Source organism: Ips typographus, linkage group LG4 (assembly GCF_016097725.1).
Source record: "Ips typographus isolate SLU linkage group LG4, UJ_Ityp_2.0, whole genome shotgun sequence".
In the NCBI taxonomy this organism is placed as follows: domain Eukaryota; kingdom Metazoa; phylum Arthropoda; class Insecta; order Coleoptera; family Curculionidae; genus Ips; species Ips typographus.
In genome coordinates this window covers 92,420-110,536 of record NC_138425.1, presented here as the reverse complement: position 1 = coordinate 110,536, position 18,117 = coordinate 92,420, and the positions used below count along the sequence as shown (strand labels likewise).

General features: G+C 36.0%; 2 protein-coding genes across 4 annotated transcripts; one reads left to right on the top strand and one right to left on the bottom strand.

The window, feature by feature from the left end:
* Positions 1-890: 890 nt before the first annotated feature.
* On the bottom strand, positions 891-4,063 carry LOC145728516 (cystathionine gamma-lyase-like). The gene is made up of 8 exons (XM_081978814.1): positions 3,894-4,063; positions 2,610-2,767; positions 2,217-2,374; positions 2,027-2,156; positions 1,713-1,977; positions 1,505-1,657; positions 1,277-1,451; positions 891-1,221 (listed from the first exon to the last, which is right to left on the bottom strand). Exons 2-8 carry the CDS (start codon positions 2,763-2,765, stop codon positions 1,080-1,082), a joined length of 1,179 nt encoding a protein of 392 aa, XP_081834940.1. The 5' UTR covers positions 2,766-2,767; positions 3,894-4,063; the 3' UTR covers positions 891-1,079.
* Positions 4,064-4,509: 446 nt separating this feature from the next.
* Positions 4,510-16,885, top strand: LOC145728513 (constitutive coactivator of PPAR-gamma-like protein 1 homolog). Of its 3 annotated transcripts, none has more exons than XM_081978806.1 (16): positions 4,510-4,814; positions 4,988-5,258; positions 5,519-5,805; positions 5,857-6,171; positions 6,223-6,409; positions 6,466-6,557; positions 6,618-6,708; positions 6,767-6,928; positions 8,850-9,101; positions 9,156-9,432; positions 9,484-9,595; positions 9,648-9,951; positions 11,840-12,027; positions 12,079-12,219; positions 13,327-13,409; positions 13,509-16,885. In XM_081978806.1, the coding sequence occupies exons 2-16, from the start codon at positions 5,045-5,047 to the stop codon at positions 13,633-13,635; spliced, it is 2,832 nt and encodes a 943-aa protein (XP_081834932.1). In that variant the 5' UTR covers positions 4,510-4,814; positions 4,988-5,044; the 3' UTR covers positions 13,636-16,885. The 3 variants fall into 3 exon arrangements, with proteins under 3 accessions (XP_081834932.1, XP_081834933.1, XP_081834931.1); XM_081978807.1 differs by having other exon boundaries at positions 6,466-6,560; positions 6,785-6,928; XM_081978805.1 differs by having other exon boundaries at positions 6,466-6,560.
* The last annotated feature ends 1,232 nt before the right edge of the window (positions 16,886-18,117 follow it).

Genomic DNA, 18,117 nt, shown 5'->3' with positions numbered 1-18,117 from the left:
TGGGGATTCCAAAAATATGCTTAAAACTATCATTTTCTCAGTCCAAGTGGAGTTTTCAGGTAATTTTGTTGCCGAGTGTCATTTCTAACTGTGATTTTGGCAGTTCAAATTTTGATACCATTTTTCTCTGATTGTACGGGATTTTGAAGTGTTTTGTTTATGTCATTGGATAGGAAATTTAATGAGGATTCCAAAAATGTGCTCGAAACTGTCGTTATCTCACTCTAAGGGGGTTTTAAAGGCGACTTTCTCCCTGACTGCCCTTTCAAACTGTGTTTTTTGCAGTTCGAATTTTTGATACCTTTTTCCTCACTAATTTTACGGCATTTTGAAGTGTTTTTATATATCATTAGATAGGAAATTTAATAAGGATTCCAAAAATGTGCTTGAAACTGTCATTTTTTCACTCTAAGTAGGTTTTACAGTCAATTTTGCTGGTGAGTATCATTTCTAACTGTGATTTTGGCAGTTCAAACTTTGATATCATTTTTCTTCCTGATTTTATGAGAAAAATTCCAGATTGCAAGTTGACGTAATAGAAGACTCATTTAGGTTAGCAGACTTGTTAACTTTCATGAGAGGGATGTTGCTAAGTCAGGGTGATCAAACGATAACACATTTGGAAAAGGTATTCCAAATTAACTCACAAAAAAGCGTGCTAAAATTTTCGTTTGCAGTTTATTTTGAGTGTGCGCATGTGTTTGGCCAAAATTGGATCAATTTCAAAGTCCAAGTGCGATGAAATCATTCAAGGAATCGAGAATTTAGTCAAAGACGCGATTTAAGTCTTTTTATTGAGTGTAATGGATTATATTTTTGCATAATTATTTATTAAATAATGACAAATTTGTTTCAATAGGGAGGGACAGAGAAAAATCAAACAATACACCAAAGATCCCTGAATATATTTATCACATACTGGTGGCATAACAATGCAAAACAAAAACCATATAATATTAAATACTGTGTTGAAAACGTCACCTTAATGGAGTGTATTGTATAAAAAAAGTATAAACTCTCATATTCGCTTTGTGTAACAAACTTCCAGATCTCATTTTAAAAATCAGTGTAGAAAACCTTTACAGGGCATTAAAAGCCTGCTCTAAATCCTCAATAAGGTCTTCGACATCCTCGATTCCGACCGACAGTCTGATTAACGTGTCTGTTATCCCTAGGACAGCTCTTTGGTCTTCAGGTACAGAGGCGTGCGTCATTACAGATCTAAAACACGTCATCGCTTTTCATATTTTTTTTTTAGGGAGTTTTTAGTACGTACGGCAACTCGATTAGACTCTCGTAGCCTCCCAAACTTTCCGCCAAAGCAAACACTTTCAAGGAAGTCAAAAACTTTTTGGAAGTGTCCAGATTCCCTTTGAGGTAGAAGGAAAAAGTGCCACTGTGCCCACTCGTTTGTCGCTTGAACAATTCGTGTTGTGGATGAGATGGAAGACCTGTCAGTTTTTAGTTTACTTTCAAATAATGATTATTGCATTGTGACTGTTACCTGGATGTAGTACTTTTTCAACTTTGGGGTGGTTTTCCAAGTATAAGGCCACGGCTAGGGCGTTTTTCTTGTGCTGTTCCATCCTTAAAGCCAAAGTTTTCAGGCCTCTAGTTACTTGGTAGCAGTCAAACGGACTAGGCACAATACCCATTGCTAGATTAGAATTAATTATGACACTGTCACGCAATTAGACTAAAATCAAACGTACAGTTTTGGAGAAACTTTAGTTTCTGGTACAAATCCTCGTTTGAGGTCACCAAAGCGCCCATAACAACATCAGTATGACCGTTCATGTACTTGGTTAGAGAGTAACTGACAATGTCAGCTCCGTGATCTAACGGTCTTAGCAAGTAGGAAGTCAGGAAGGTATTATCCACCACAAGGGTCAGATTGTGCTTTTTGCAAATGTTTGAAATTGCTCTGATGTCCACTACTTGCATTGTAGGGTTTGTGGGTGTTTCAACCCACACCAACTACACCAATATGAATGAATGATTTTTTTTGTAAATATTAGGGACTTACTTTGGTATTTTTCTTAATACCATGTTCCAGTTCGTTCAGGTTTGACAGGTGGAGTAGCGTAATTTCGATTCCAAATTTCGTGGCGACTTTATTGAAAAGCCGATTAGTTCCTCCGTATACGTCACTCCCACTGCAATCAAAGTGTTTTTTTTAAAACCAATATCAGAGTGGGTAAAATGATAAAATGTACCTGATAATGTGATCGCCTGCATTTAAAATCCCTAAAAGGGCGGTGGTGGCTCCTAAACCTGACGAGAACGCCAATCCATACTTGCCATTGTCCAGTTTTGCAATTACTTTTTCCAACACTTCTCTCGTTGGATTACCAGATCTGCTGTATTCGTATTTCTACACAAATAAGTGTCTTAATTTAAATTAATCTCTATATAAGCAATTTAGATCAATTTCAGTAAATTGTTTAAACCTTGAAGATTCTATTTAAATAATATGTTTTAAAGATGCAACTTCTGACCTTGTATGCAAAATTCAATTGTGATTTTATGTTAAGTTGATCTATTTTAAGTTGTTACACAATAATAGTCACTTTTATAATGTTTTTTCTCTTTTTTTTACCGTTACTTACTTTAAAATCAGCAGGTCCGAACTGTTTATACGTGGTGGAAGTTACTATGGGAGCGACAATCGCCATCGAATCCCAATTTTCTGGTTCCTGGGCATGGTGAATGGCCGCGGTAGCGAATCCCTTGGGATAGGGCAAAAATCCGTTTTCTTGAGTCATATCTGTAACACCGTGTAAATCACTAGTCGAACTGAACTGAGCAGTACTTATAATCCGGCAATGACAATGCGATTTTATTGTTTGCTTTTCTTGATAAGATCAATTTTAACATTGTCTATGCGGTTTGGTTCAAAAGTTTTTGAGGAGTCATCGCACGACTCTAAATTAACATAAACGCACTAATTAATACTAGGATCCATTGATTCAATATAATCTTATAAGTATAGCAAAAATTTCCTGCGAAAATTTACTGTTCCTTTAGTATCAATCACACTCTGAAATTGATTCCACACATGAAGATGGATGTGCTAATAATACTCCTATATCAATGTTTTTAAAGTATTTGCCAGTGATTATCTTTATTATTGACATAGAATTTTTCACACACACCACAATTTTTATCAAGTCTATTAACCACGACTTTTTATAAGGACAATAAAAGTTAATTCATTTTGATTATAAAGTTATATTGGTTTTCATTTTTGTTTGTTAACCGCTCTATAGATGGGCATGCATATCTTATGGGTCAGCAAATTAGGGACATCAAATTTAGTTAATTCTATAGTAATATATTCAGTTATAAGGAAAAATCAACTTTTCCCAACAACTTTTACAGGGAATTTATTTTGCAATTACAATATACCCCCATAACTACAATTTAATCCACCAACCCTTATTTGCCACAAAAATTTAAGCTGAATAATCTTAAATAAACGAATTTTAGACCTTAAAACAACAAATTCTAATCCCTCAAATATGGCGCTAAAACATCTCTAACTATCAAGGGCTCCATGGTAATGTGTCAATTTTGACAACCGTTTCTCTCTTAAAATCCATGCAACAAAATGAAATAGACATAAGTGCAGTTGCATAAACACAATCAAGCGAACAATGATATTAGCATGCATGAGCTTGTATCCTGACAAATGTACCGGGCTTTTACTTTTATTATCTAGAACCCACACAGTAATTCATTTATTTACAAAATTACTAACGAATGCAACAAAAATCACGGCATATCGTAAATCAACAGAGATAAGTGGCAATAATCCTCCCTAGACAGCTGAATATTTGAGGAAACCTAATCTTCTTGACACGTGATTCAGGTTTACGAAAAATTTTACTTACCGTGCAGACTGGACTTGATAAACTCGCAGATGAATGATGAAATTCTACCGCAATCAAGCACGTTGAAAAGCAAAAGGAAACTGAAGTTTCGTGGAAATTGTGATAGCGTAACGAATAGGGGAAAGTTGTCGCTCTTTTTTACCCGCAATCAAAAAATCAAATATAAATTGTTAGCGCAAAAGTGCGATTTAATCAACTGTCTTACTATAAAATAAACACAAGGCTGCAGATTTTTTGCGCTAGTTTAAAAACCAGTTTACCACACAAAAGTTTTAATTTCAAAAGTATTTTACGATTGTACAATAGCTCTCTATTATTCCAGAGTGGCCTCTGCCAATAAACGTGCAAAATATCAAGGTCGGTGCGGTGTTGCCATTAAAAGAATATTCCCTATTATGTATTCAGTTTCAGCACTCAATTCTTATTTTAATATGTAAATAGATAGTTTTAATTTTAATCTGCCTGAAAATTATGCTAGTGTTATTAATTGCTTGATAAATGAAATAAATTTTACAGTTTGGAGAAGTAAATTTGGTCACGTTGCCAGACTGTGACATTTGACAGCGTCACCCGTCATGCGCCGTGAATTAAGAAGAAGACACAGCTTCCGGTAAACATTCCATTTTATTCTGTATTTTTTTCCTGTATTTCTTTTAATGCTGTATTTCTGGCCGATTTGTTGAATTGGAGTTGTATTTAACTCGTTAAAGATTATCAGTAGATGTAACAGTGTTTTGGTAACGTTTATTGCCGCCGTCAACCTGTTTTAACTTTACAAAACGCAATTATCTCACGACCGGCAGCTTCTAAACATGGTTTCAGTTGGGCGTCCTGGCCTACAAAATTACTAGCATTTACAGCCAGGATTCGGTGATTTTTGTGTTTACAATCTGGGAGCCTTCACTAATCTCACTATTTTTAGTAAGTTTTCACTTCACTGTGTCAGTTTTAAATTTATTTATGGTTAATTAAACCCTTTCCCCCTTAACAAAGTAGGCCGCCATTGTGGTCTGGTCTAGACAGTGGTTAATCAATGTTTAATTTTAACAGTTTAAGCCCGTATATGTAATACAAGGAATGGTTTTTAATTTTAGTTTGACAAGATAATGCTTTGCTGATCATAACTATAGAAAGAGTGAAAATAGTTCAGCATGGGGGTCCAAGATTTACAACTGTTTCTGGAGAGCCCCACACTGGAAGGCGGTTCAGTTTCTGTAGACTTGCTGAAAATTGCTAGGAATGTCTCACAACGTCAACAACCTCACAATACCAACCGTAAAATTAGGCCTCTGGGGGGCAATAAGCTACGGCTTATAATTGATGCTGAAAATTGTCTGGATAGATTGTATGGAGGTTATTATTCAGGTAAGAGAGCTAAAACATACAGATTTTCTGATAGAAATAAAGATATTTGGAAAACACTGTTTTTTTTTTTCAATATTACTATTGGTCAGTTTTATAACTTCATTTTAACTTGAATGGGTAGTTTAATGTCTAAAATGACATTTTGGGGCTCAGGGTGGACTTCAGGCTTGACATTTTGTAATAAAAACATCACAGTCTTGAATATCAGAGTCTAAACCAGGTTTTGCATTTGCAATTTTTGTCTTATTCTGTTTCGATAGATTGGGCATGTGGAGGTCAATGGAATAGAACAGTACAATATTTGTCTTTGTTATGTGGAGCCCTTGAGCACGGCAACATCGAAATTGCTGTTGTATTCAATGGCACCATTGAACAATGCCGAATGGAGGAGTGGAAGGCTGAGCAGGCCAATGTACGACAAAAAGTCGGTATGGTGTTGAAACACATTAACACTAAAGGTACTCCGCCCCCTAAAGTGTGGTGGACGCCACCAATTAATTTGCGCGGTAGTTTACGTATGGCTTTGAGACACCTGGGTGTTCATGTGGTAAGTTTTCTTCTTATAATCTTACAAGTTTAAGCACTATCACCAATTTAGATGTGTACAATGGATGATCACCACCAAGAAGTAATAGCCTACTGTAGGGAATACGGTTTTCACGGTTTACTAGCGGATGATGCTGAGTACGCGGCATTTGATCCTCCCCGTTATTTTTCTTCTGAAAACCTAAAACTGACTTACAAAGGCTCTGTGGAAACCAAGGAGTACATGTTGAGTGTACTTACTAAATCTTTAAGTGTTACCCAGGAGCAAATCTGCATTATGGCCTCTCTGTTGGGCAATTTCTTATTGCCTGAGAGTGATTTGCAGGATTTGTACAAGAAAATCAACTTAACCAAGAGGGATGAAAATGTAAAGTCTCAAGTCATCAGTGGATTTATGTTTTACCAGTTATGTTTGCAGAGTTTTGAAAGTACTGTCAAAACTTTGGCAGAATTTGTACGTACTTTGCCACCAGCATCTAGTATGGACAGTTTAGTGGTTGCTGTCTTTGGTGGTATTGATGATAAACGTGCAGCCAGGTTCAGACAGTCGGTGCAGTACTATCTGAACGGCACTGCCAGTGGGTTTCTTAAATATGGCGCTCCTGGTTAGTTACTACTCTAAATAAAAACTCATTGACATGTAACTTTATTGTTAATTCAGCCAAACCAAGTAAACCAAAACACACTGAAAAAAAGGACGTTCACCAGGAAGTGGATGAATCAGGATTTGCTTCTGAGACTTCAGAACAACAGGTGGTGATTAAAATCCACTTTTTTTCATGTTTAATTTGTTGATTAAAAATGTTTTTTCAGTTGGAAACTTTACAAAATTACAATCTTCTTACTGCAAACAGTGTTTTGTCCGCAGATTTCGCTCAGATGAATATAACTATCAAACCAAGTGGTGAGTTCATGGATTGATCCCTTCTTAACCTTTTTATCGTGTTGCTTTATTAAACTAGACGATTCTCTTGTTGAAGTGGCTTCTGAAACTGCCCAAAAAGTGAACGGAGTTACCAATGGTTCTACAACCTCACCTCAGGATTCACCAGAACTGGATAAATCATCAGGGTCAAAACCGCAGGCCAGTTCGTCATCTACAGGAAAATCTGCTTCAAAAACTGGTAAGTTCTGTTCACTAATCATTCTGATAGATGTTAAAGAACCGCCGGTATACTCTAAATATTTTCGGATATAAATAAACTCAACTTTTTGGACAGTCTAAAAGAACAAGACTGGTTAGATGTGTATAATGTATAGTCTTTGCAGACACTGTTGTAGGTCTATTTAACCAACACTTTCCCCGAAAACTTATACATAAACAATCAAAGTCAAGTAAAAGGCCACCCCCCGATCCTCTTTTGCTGGAATGCAAACGCAAGCTGGTTAATCTACTTATGCTCTCCAGGTTTGACAATAACTATAGACAAAGATACAACGAAGCAAAAAGGGTGTTAAAAAACGTTAAAAACAACCCGTAGAAAAAGTTATGAAGATCGCATTAAAAAAGCGGACAATAAAACAAAATACATGTGGTCAATCTGTAGAGACATAACTAGTGGAAAATCCAACCTTGCAGAGATAATAATAAATTTGTATAATCACCACCTTTTAGACGACATTCCATTTTCATGTAATATCAATAGTAATATAAGAACAATGTTTTTAAAACCGGTGTGTCCGGATGAGATAGTAGCGGGATAGATGACCTTCCTACAAGCATAGTAAAACTGGCAACACCTGTGCTAAAAAACGTATTGTCATATTTAATAAATAACTCGTTCAGTGCTGGAATTTTTCCAAACAACCTCGAAATTGCATTGATAAAACCCTTATATAAGAGTGGCGATCCTGAAAATCTAGACAGTTACACAGGCCTATAAGTTGGTTACCTAGTTTTTCGAAAATCTTTGAATTTGCAATGAATATAGATTGATTGGCTTTTTGGGTGAATGTAATGCTTTCAGTAATTGTCAACACGGCTTTATTAGAAATAGATCAACTCAAACGGCTGTAAGAATTGGCTAAGTAGTTATTTAACAAACAGAAAACAATGTATTAGCGTAACTAAAAATGGAATAACGGAACGTTCCGCTATTTTGCAGAACGTTACAGGAATTGCGCAGGGTAGTATTTTGGGGCTACTTCTGTTTATAGTGTTTGTTAATGATCTGTCTTCCATAATTGGAGATCCCTCTCAATACATTGTGAATTTTGCAGACGACACTAACTTGCTTACAGGGTGTAAACATTTGGATAGCGCAATTTTGAAATCAAGAATTTTCTTTGAAGCGACTGGTTTTCAAAAAACAAACTTATTCTGAACAAAGAAAAAACAAATGCCATTGTTTTCAGAACAGAAACAATCGACAACCGCTAAACCAGAAACTTTTAAAATAAATGATACAAACATCACCGTATCCGAAAGTGTTATGGTATGCGGGTCATTGGCAAATACATGGAAGAGAAAATACTGAAAATGGTGTACCTGGCAAACTTTGAGTCTGTTATGAAGTATGGCATAATTTTTTGGGGACGACATTCACTGATACAGAACGTTTTTGTAGTACAAAAACGTGCTGTAAGAATAATTAAGAAAAAAAAGTTCCTGGAAAGCTGTAGGGGTGAGTTTAGGAGTCTGGGTATAATGACAGTACATGCAATTTATGTTTATGAATGTCTCCTATTTTACATTAAGCATAACAATCGTTTTGACATACAATTCCAAAATAAGTATGAAACCAGACGATTAGAAGTCCTCTATCCGGCTCACAGACTCAAGTGTCCACAGTATATGTGCTTAAAATTATTTAATGTACTACCATCACAGTTAAAAATAATTAAGGTTCTTAAAGTGTTTAAAAAACGGTTAAAACAGTACCTGGTAGAATTGGAGCCATATAGCTTAGAAGACCTATGTAACCAGTTGTAAATTTGTGTCGTGTATAGTTTATTTATGACGTCATTTTCATTTCATGTTTGTAAAACATTACTTGAAAATAAAGATTATTATTATTATTATCACAATTGACTTTTCTTCTGTAGAGAACGTGGTCACTCCTTCCGTGTCAAATGACGTGTTGCGTACCGCATCCTTGCGTCATCAAAAGGGATTGATGGTGCCCACCATCCTGCACGTGTTGAGCACTCAAGAAGTACGTCTGCCGTGTCTGATGGAGGACGAGAGCAATCGCGAACTGCCACCCATTTACGACATCTATTTGCCTCTAAGACAACGCGTTTACGCGGTACTGTTCAACTTGCACCATTTGCGATACGTGCACTCCAAAAAGAAGGGTTTGTGTTTGGCGTTTTGTTTAACTTTTGGTTGGATTGTAAAGTGTTTTTTAGAAGGTGGAGAACTGCCGGACGATGCCCCTCAACCCGACATAATCGTCAAAGAGTGGGTTTACAGTCGATCGAATCCTTATCAACGTCCCGAACACGTAAAGGCGGAACCTTTGCCTTGGGCGGTGCCAACTTTACAGAGGTTGTGGTTCGGGCCTGCCGTGGATGATAAAAGGAGAAGGATGAGAGCTTTTTTGTCTTGCCTAAACTCGGACACACCGTTGATTTTAAACACTGCCTACGTTCCCCAGCATATGCTCATTATGGCTTGCGTTTTGAGGTTAGTTTTTCACCCTTAAGTTTGATAAGTAATCTAAAGGTAAACTTTCAGGTATATAATGTCTCAGGATAAACCTATAATGCGCCGCAACGAGCTTGACTCTTTCCTCTGTCAGGCTTTTAATCCGAATTTGATGAACGTCCAACATTTACAAGAACTTACTGTAAGCCAACCGTTCATTAATAAAAAAATTTCTAATTTTCTGGCTATTTCAGTTGAACGTAGTCTCGAGCAGGGGCGTGCAACTGGCCGCGCTGTTTATGAAAGGCGTTGATATGGCCATATTGGCCAATGACGCCTGCGGAGCCCCATTGCCTTGGCTCATGTGCTGCCCCTGGCTGTATTTCGACGGGAAACTGTTCCACTACACTTTATCCAGATCGGCGCACGCCAAAAATATTTTGGAAGTGTGCGACAACTATATCGATCGCGTGGTTAAGGTGGAACGGATCAGGAAGGCGATATTAGAAGGATTGGATGTTAAGTTTGCTAAGGGTCCTCCACCACAGTTCCAACCTGGTAAGTTAAGGTTAAGATGATTATTATTATCAGGAAGTTGAAGATGAGATTCACTCAAATCCACCTCTTTTCCAACCTGCTTGATAACGCTGACATCAGATTCAAGATCAAGAAAATTTAAATATATTTTAATAAAAACCTATTTTAGGGATTTTTCCCGTAAATAACTTACTAACTTACTTTCTACCTACCTGCCTCTAAATCTACAGTGTGGTCCAGTTTTAAGTGTCAATAATTCACCATTTGACTTGCATTGTGTCATTTTTCTGAAAAACGTTTCCTAAGGAAGATACAGTCCTCCAAATTTCAATTTAAAAAATCGTTTTATAATTTAAAACTGAACATTCAAACTTGTGAAAGTCCAAATTTGTACTGAATAGTCTAAAAACTTTTTTACTACTAGGAATGGTCTTATGATTCGCTTTTTCAGACTGCCATCCTGGTTGAGTGTCTGAAACTGACATTCAAGAACTAAAAAAAGTCCGGAAATCAAGACAAAGATTGTATTGTGCATGAAACTCATTTTTTACTACTAAAAATAATATAAAAGTTGACTTTTAATGCTAGAACTGACTTTACTAGGACTCCAAAAGGTCCAAAAGTATATTTTCAAGACTTTAATTAGTGTACAACTCAATTTTCTGGACTGGACAACAAGTCTAGAAGTAAATTAAATTTTCGAACTGTTTTATTTCTAAAAATTAGTTCTCAAGACTATTATTGTAGCATTTGGTACCAACATTTTTTACTTTTATTACTGAAGAAACTTGACTTTTGGAAATAGTCTTAAACTCGATTTTTCAGTCTTAAAAAGCACTAAAAACAGTCTGAATTTCTTAGAGATGCTACAATTTATTGCACCTATGCGTGTAGAAGTTAATTTAATAGTGAAGAAGCTTGAAATAACATTTTCAAGATTATGGTCAGTGGACAAACTGGCTTTTAGGCCTGATAAGTCAAAAACTTTGTAAAGATAGTCTTGAAACTCGATTTGAGGCACTGAAAACAGCCTTAAAACAATAAAAACAGTCTAGTTTATTAAGAAATACCCGAATTTTTAGCACTGAGGTGTCTAGAAGTCGATTTAATAGTGACAAAGCTTGGAATGCCATTTTAAGTCTATGAAGAATGTAGAAATTGTTTTTTAAGTTTGCTATATCACTAACTTGGTGAAGATGAAGCAAGAGAAGAGAAAGCAAAGTAAAAAGCACGAAAAGTTCGTTTTCAAGACAATTTTCATGAATCTAATGTCGAATGTCCTGCATCTAAGACTATTTTCAAGACTAAAATATTGAAATTTGTCTTAAAATTATGAAAACTTACTTCAAATGCAAATTTTAAGCTTCTGATGTCACTTTTCATTAGTTCAGTCACATTTTGGGGTTCAAGTCAATTTTTAAGGTTTAAATGTATGAATTTGTAGTATCAAATTCTTGAAAAAGTAGTTTTTATGTCTACAAGTCAATTTTTAGTATTAAAGTCTCTCGATTTACATGAAAACTGGTTACAAACACAGTTTTTAAGCTTCTGAAATTTTTATCTTTTCTAATTCAATTTTCAAAACTAAAGTCTTTTAGTTTGTCTGGAAACTATGAAAACTGGCTACAATAATATTTTTTAAACTTCTTAAGTGAATTTTTCGTTTCCAAGTCTTGGGTTGGGTTAGTTAACTTTTATCCCTCCACATACCACCTGTTTTCTTCATCTTCTTTTAAAGTTTATGAAGTAATAGTAATGACTACATATACAACCCTACGAAAATTACCAATAACGGATCTTTTCTATTAAAAAATAAATACATTTCTTTTATTTTCTTGAAAAATGGTTATTTTCAAGACAACCACTTAAGTTTTAAGAAAAACTAGCTCTACTGGTTGTTTTATTAAAGGTCCACTTCTTCGCGCCGGTATTCCAGCGGGCTACTTGCCAACTGTGCCTTTACCAGTGCCCAGAGCAGGCCCCGGAGTGCGAGGACGCCCCGTTCCCTCCCGAGGAGGTCAACTGCAAGTCGCCGGTGTTGTAGTCGGATCGTGGGGCGCCAACTACGGCTTTCAAAACAATATGAGAGCTCCTCAGGTATATTATTCGTTTAAATTTAATCTAAAAATCTAATCGAATTTTTTTCAGCAAATGTTACCAGCCGGTATGACTCCACCCTTTAGAGGCCGCGGTAGAGGTTACGGGGGCGGCGCTCCAGGATACGGTCGTGGGCGCTCCCAAAAAGTGGGTGGTATGCCCACTTATCCGGTGGGAAACCGCAAAAATCAGGTGAATTTTTCTTAACACATAAATAGTAAAAGTTATTTAATGGTGTTGGGGTTTACTCGCTTAGTTTGTTGTTTTTTTTAGTTAATAGCGTCAGTCAAATAGACGGGTTATAATAGAGAGTTCTCGGGACTGCGTATCGAAAAATACGGTAACGCTATCTGACAGCTATTCATGCGCAATTGAAAACCAAAATACCCTATTGATTGTATAACGGAGTTCTTTACCGTACGATATTTGATAACTATGACATAAAAAGAGCAGAACAGAAAGTCAGTCAAAAAATATCTGGCTTGTCATTTTTCGGGGTTCTATTCACATCCGGCAGCCCTAAACAAGTTTTAAATTGAATATCTTCTTTTTTCACATCTAAAGTTTCAAATTAAATCCATATAGATATTTCGCTTCTGTTACGCAAAAAAGGACTACCAACTTTTAGTATATTAAACAATATTCCGTCTTCCAAATCTTCATCTCTTAATCCTCATAAAATTGCGACTTCCAAGAGTTCTTTCAGTAATGTGATTTGTGGTTATGTTCTGTTTTTACGTACGTTGACTTGAAAGCCGAGAACTTAAGGAACAGTCACAAACTTTAAGGTCTCTCGGTGGCAGTACCGAGAACTCTCTAATAATTGCATGGTTTATGTTTTATACAGGGTGGTAAATCCAAAAGCGACCATAGGAAAACCGCGTAACGGACAGAGAAACGTAGGTAATTGCATGCGCGGGAGAAAGACTGAAAACGAAAAAAATATCAAGTAGGCCATATTTTTAGCGCTCTGTTGCCAAACGCCGTAAGTAAGTTTGTCGAGGGTATTGAATACTTACTGCGTTTGGCAACAGCGCGCTAAAAATATGGCCTACTTGATATTTTTTTCGTTTTCTGTCTTTCTCCCGCGCATGCAATTACCTACGTTTCTCTGTCCGTTACGCGGTTTTCCTATGGTCGCTTTTGGATTTACCACACCTGTATAACGGTTACGTTATTGTATGCGCTGCATTTTCTTGTGTAACACAATTTCTCAGTGTTTTGTTCTAACCACCATTTTCCGTGTTTTGCACTTTACTAACACGAAAGCGGTAATTGACTGGCGTAATTTCTTCTTAGGGCAACAAGAAGCGCAACACTAACAAATCTAACAAGGAAAAACAAGCGAAAGGATTGGCTTTAACTGTTAAAACCGAGTCCGGGTATGTAATTGTGCTTTTACTGCTTTTCTGGACTGTTTTGGGATAATTTAAAAAGTTTGTTTTGACGATTTGAGTGTAATATGCTCTTAAATTTTGTAGAGACGTGCTAGTCAGTGAGGTGCTCGACGAGGCAGCTTGCAGTCCCCTTGCGGCACCGGAAGACTGCAAAAAACCAACGGACCATCATCAGGGACAGGGAGACGCTCCCAGTCCAGTTCCGGTGTAAATCCAACTCGACCAAAACCAGGGGAGAAACGTACCGCCCAATTATTTCCTCATTCGGTTTCTCCCCTGGTTGTGCCCCCCATTCAAAAATGGGAATTGGCGGGTTGTTTTGCATTTTCCAGTGTTTAAGTATCTGACGCGAGAGACGTCGTATTTGAGTGAGCGCCGGTATTTGACAAAAACGTTTCGGTTTAGTGTAAACCATGTCTAAAGTGTCTATAAATCGGTTGGTAAGCCTGCAAGGTTCTTCATTTTGCTGGTTTCAAGGTGTTGAGCAGGCGTCCTTTCTATTTTGCTATACAGGGTAATTCAAATTCGACCCTCACCAGGGATCTCAGAAACCATAAGAGATACAAGAAAGTTTAAATTGGGGCAAAGTTGCGCATTTTAAAGCTCAACCAAACGCTGTTTTAAAAATTTCGATTTTCCGAGTACTTCCGAAGATATCCGAAAAAAACTGAAAATTTTATTTTTTGTTTTTATTTATTTCTAACCTTATTTGAAGAGATATCCCAAAACTAACACTTTTTCCTAGCTATTCGATGATGGATTCAAATTTGCCACACGACGTTTCGTTTTTTGTCAGTCATCATCAACTTTTTTTTTTCTTATGGGCGCCATATTGGATTTTTAGCCCACCAAATAGTACGTTTAATTCTGATTTTAGTAATGTATAATAACTTATGATTTGCTTCATAAATAACAAAATAATTCCATAAAAACTATTTTTACTTTAGTAGGCGAATGTCATTCAGAGTGAATAGTTATTTATACAGCAAGTGACTTAAACCATTTTTTATTCACGAAAAGAACAACTAGGTCCAAGAGCGTAGCGAGTGGCCTAAGCTGTTCGAGTGAATAAACCGGTTTAAGTCACGTGTACACTTTTGTGACTAAGTATGTTCAGGTCAATTGCGTGTGACAAGTACTACCAAGTAATCTTCATAAAACTCTCATTAACTCAAAGCTAACTAAGGTAAAATTAGTTTTTATTGAATTATTTTGTTATTTTTGAAGCAAATCATAAGATATTATACATCACTAAAATCAGAATAAAACGTACTATTTGGTGGGCTAAAAATCTGGCTGCCAAAAAACGAAACGTTGTGTGGCAAATTTGAATCCATCATCGAATAGCTGGGAAAAAGTGGCAATGAAAAGGTGCTTTTAGTTTTGGAATATCTTTTCAAATAAGATTAGAAATAAATAAAAACAAAAAATCAAATTTTCAGTTTTTTTAGGATATCTTCGGAAGTACTCGGAAAATCGAAATTTTTAAAACGGCATTTGGTTGAGCTTTACATTGCGCAACTTTGCCCCAATTTAAACTTTCTCGTATCTCTTATATTTTCCGAGATCCCAATGGTGAGGGTCGAATTTGAATTACCCTGTATTCAGGCATTAGAGTATAGAAAATTGAAAGGAAAAACCACACTGCAGAAAGAAAAACATGGAAAAATGATAAATCAGAGACTATTTATCGTACCTAGGTGTAATAACAGGGTCGGATTTTTTACACGTGTCGACACTGCTGTAAAACGCTGTGTTCAGATTGGTCAAGCTTGACTGATTGTTTTGAGAGCATATTGTATATTTTTATATGTTTGTTACAACTGTTATAATTATATTGACTGAGACGGCGTCACGACGAGGACGCGCAACTGTGATCATATTTATCGTATTTATATATTAGATCTGTTGATTTGGCAACTTTGATCGGTCAAAGTTGGATTAGGATGGATTAAGGAATGATGGTTCATGAAGCAAACAAAACGTTAAATTTGGTCATGTATTAAAGTAACCAACCCTCCGGAACGATTACGCTAAAACCCTGATTTCTGCATTGATGACGACGACAAAAAAGTGCGACACTATTTTGCGTCTTCGACGTAATTAACTTTGTACGTTGCTACCAAAGATCAAACTAAATAAATTCTCGACGTTACATACTTCATTATATTCAAATAATGCCCAAGTAAATATTGCCTGTTTAAGGTGTGACTATAATATTGTTGCTTTTTAAAGAACAAAATGCACACCCACCGAGAGGAAATTTCAAGAATCTAGCATCACAGAAAACTGAAAAATCCTTGATGTTGCTGCCCCCCTGCAACGAAGCTGGATAAATTATTATTAAAAGTAACGAATCCTCGAAGGGTTCTTTGTCCCTTTCCCTCTATCAAAATAATCGTATTAAAACTTGTCGAAAGTAATAACAAAAATAATATAATCACTTTGAGTAACTTGCGTAGCTGTTTTTTAAAACAGATCATACACGGACGACCCGAAAAATGGGCGTCTCCGATTTAGCTCACGATTTTTAGTAGTTTTTAGCAACGTCTGAAGACATTGATCTAGTAATTGTTCGTAAAAAAAGCTTCTAATGGTAATTATATAACCTTTTCGCTACCTATTATCAATATTATTATTTGTTGTATTTGTATATGCCTACGCGCGATCGCTACTTTCAGGAAATCGCACCACAATTACTCATTCAAGTCCTCTAATTACTTTTCTAAATTTAAATCCGAAATGTTGAACTGATCTTGTTTTTCATTGTGGTGCGTTTCCTTTTTGCGACTTTGAAAAGTAAACAACCCTTTAGTCATTGCGTTCATAACCTGGTTGGTGTAACTTTTTTTTTATCAAAAATGACTAGAGGGTCTTTATTATTATTTATCCGCTATTACTGCTAAATATTACTTTATCAAAGTAAACCAAAAAAAAAAAAACATAATAACTGTTTATGTTTTTTAATTTAAGCTTTTCCTGTTCTTTATTCCTTATTAGTGTAATATTATAGGTTTCTTTTGAGGGCATTTAGTTTTTGAATCTGGTCACTTTTTCTTTTTGATCCTGTGTAGTAGAATATACTAATTTTGTTTGCAATATTCATCTTTCACTATTTAAACAAAAAGAAGTATTATATCTGTGTAATTCCAGAATATTTATGTATAATATGGCTCTGTGGGTGAAAGGGCATCCCATATGTACTTGTTAGAAATAGTTTTTTGAATGTAGTTTCGGTCAGTCCGAAACTACCTAAAATCCGTTATTGACACACACACACATTTTTCTTGTATTATTATTCTTAATATTGAGAAGCGAAACATAACTGTCATTCAACTGTTCGACAAAAACCTTTTTGAATATGGGCATAGATATTTCAATTTCCTTATAACGTACGGATATGAACAAGTGGTGCAGTTGAAGGAGTTTGTTTGATGTCTAATATACTATATTGAACCATTGATTTGTTTTTTTTTGTTGCTTTAGCCCCCCGAACAATTGAAACAGTTTTATGCATCACAGAAATGGGCCCAATGAATGTATTAGTAGGAGAGGGTGCTTGCCCTTAGGGTAAATACAGGTGGATAAATTGGACCTGTGTTGTCCTAAGAGATTAAAACAGATAGTTTTGAAAATGTTTGTGTTTGCTAATTAGGGTGTTGGTCAATTAACCATATGATTTTTGTTAGTCTGTTTTGTAGCACAGTAAGTAAGAATTCAGTTTGCTGCCTTTTCTTGACCAGTGCTGTACAAAATACTGACCTTCCTGATATCAAATACATAAAACGTAATTTGATCGGTTTCAAAATCCATCCGCCGACCACCTGGCTCTTGTACTCGATATTGAACATTCATTCATTTTAATAACAGAAAGTTCATCAGTGTGGACATCCTTTCTGTCTCATCAACGTACGGTATTGATTACATTGTCACGCATGTTCGAGTACGGTCCTGATTGACGTCGCGACGTCCTACCCTGTATACGGGGATTAATTAAAAAGCACAGTCGAAGCCCTTCAAAAAGGGACTGACAGCAAAGTTCACAAGAAACCTTTGGAAAGTCCAATCAATAATTATTAAAGACTTTAAACGCTGTTTGTTAGATTGGTACGATTGCGGCTGAAATAATATTGTCACTCAATAATGTTGTGCAGTTTATACGTCATATTTTCCCACCCTACAAAGCGAACTTCCTACTAAAAATACACGCTTTGTATCGGTTTTCATCGGCCATCCCTACTATACACTACAACATGAGAAATAATAAAACTATCGGGTTACTCAACTCGTTCATCGTATCAGTTTCCAATATTGAATTATAGAGCTGAGCAATGCATTTTTTTTTGGATAAACTAAAATAACTATACTTTCATCCCCTATAAGCGCCGCAATCGCTTTGATTGGTTGGAAGGGGTGGCAAACAAGTGTAGTAAACTCCGCCTTAGCAAAGAGGGGTCGATAACAAAGGATATTGTATAACCGTCCAAGTCAAAATAATTTCTAATTTTAAATTCACTTAATATGGTTTCAGGTAATAAATTTTAATTCCGTTTAAAGAACGTAATTATAGTTTAAGAGAGAGAAGCATTATGAACAAATGAATGGTCTCGATAAAGATGGAAAAAATGGATGTGACACAGTTTTACAATATTGGTCACGAGATATCATTCTATATATTTCATATCTGTATTTA

Excerpts from the sequence above, each read along its gene's own strand:
- LOC145728513 (XM_081978805.1), top strand. The coding sequence starts at position 5,045 with ATGGGGGTCCAAGATTTACAACTGTTTCTGGAGAGCCCCACACTGGAA. Across the intron at positions 6,709-6,766 it reads TATAACTATCAAACCAAGTG|ACGATTCTCTTGTTGAAGTG; the intron begins GTGAGTTCATGG and ends TTATTAAACTAG. Across the intron at positions 9,596-9,647 it reads AACATTTACAAGAACTTACT|TTGAACGTAGTCTCGAGCAG; the intron begins GTAAGCCAACCG and ends TGGCTATTTCAG.
- LOC145728516 (XM_081978814.1), bottom strand. The coding sequence starts at position 2,765 with ATGACTCAAGAAAACGGATTTTTGCCCTATCCCAAGGGATTCGCTACC. Across the intron at positions 1,452-1,504 it reads TGAAAAAGTACTACATCCAG|GTCTTCCATCTCATCCACAA; the intron begins GTAACAGTCACA and ends AAAAACTGACAG. Across the intron at positions 1,222-1,276 it reads GAGAGTCTAATCGAGTTGCC|ATCTGTAATGACGCACGCCT; the intron begins GTACGTACTAAA and ends GACGTGTTTTAG.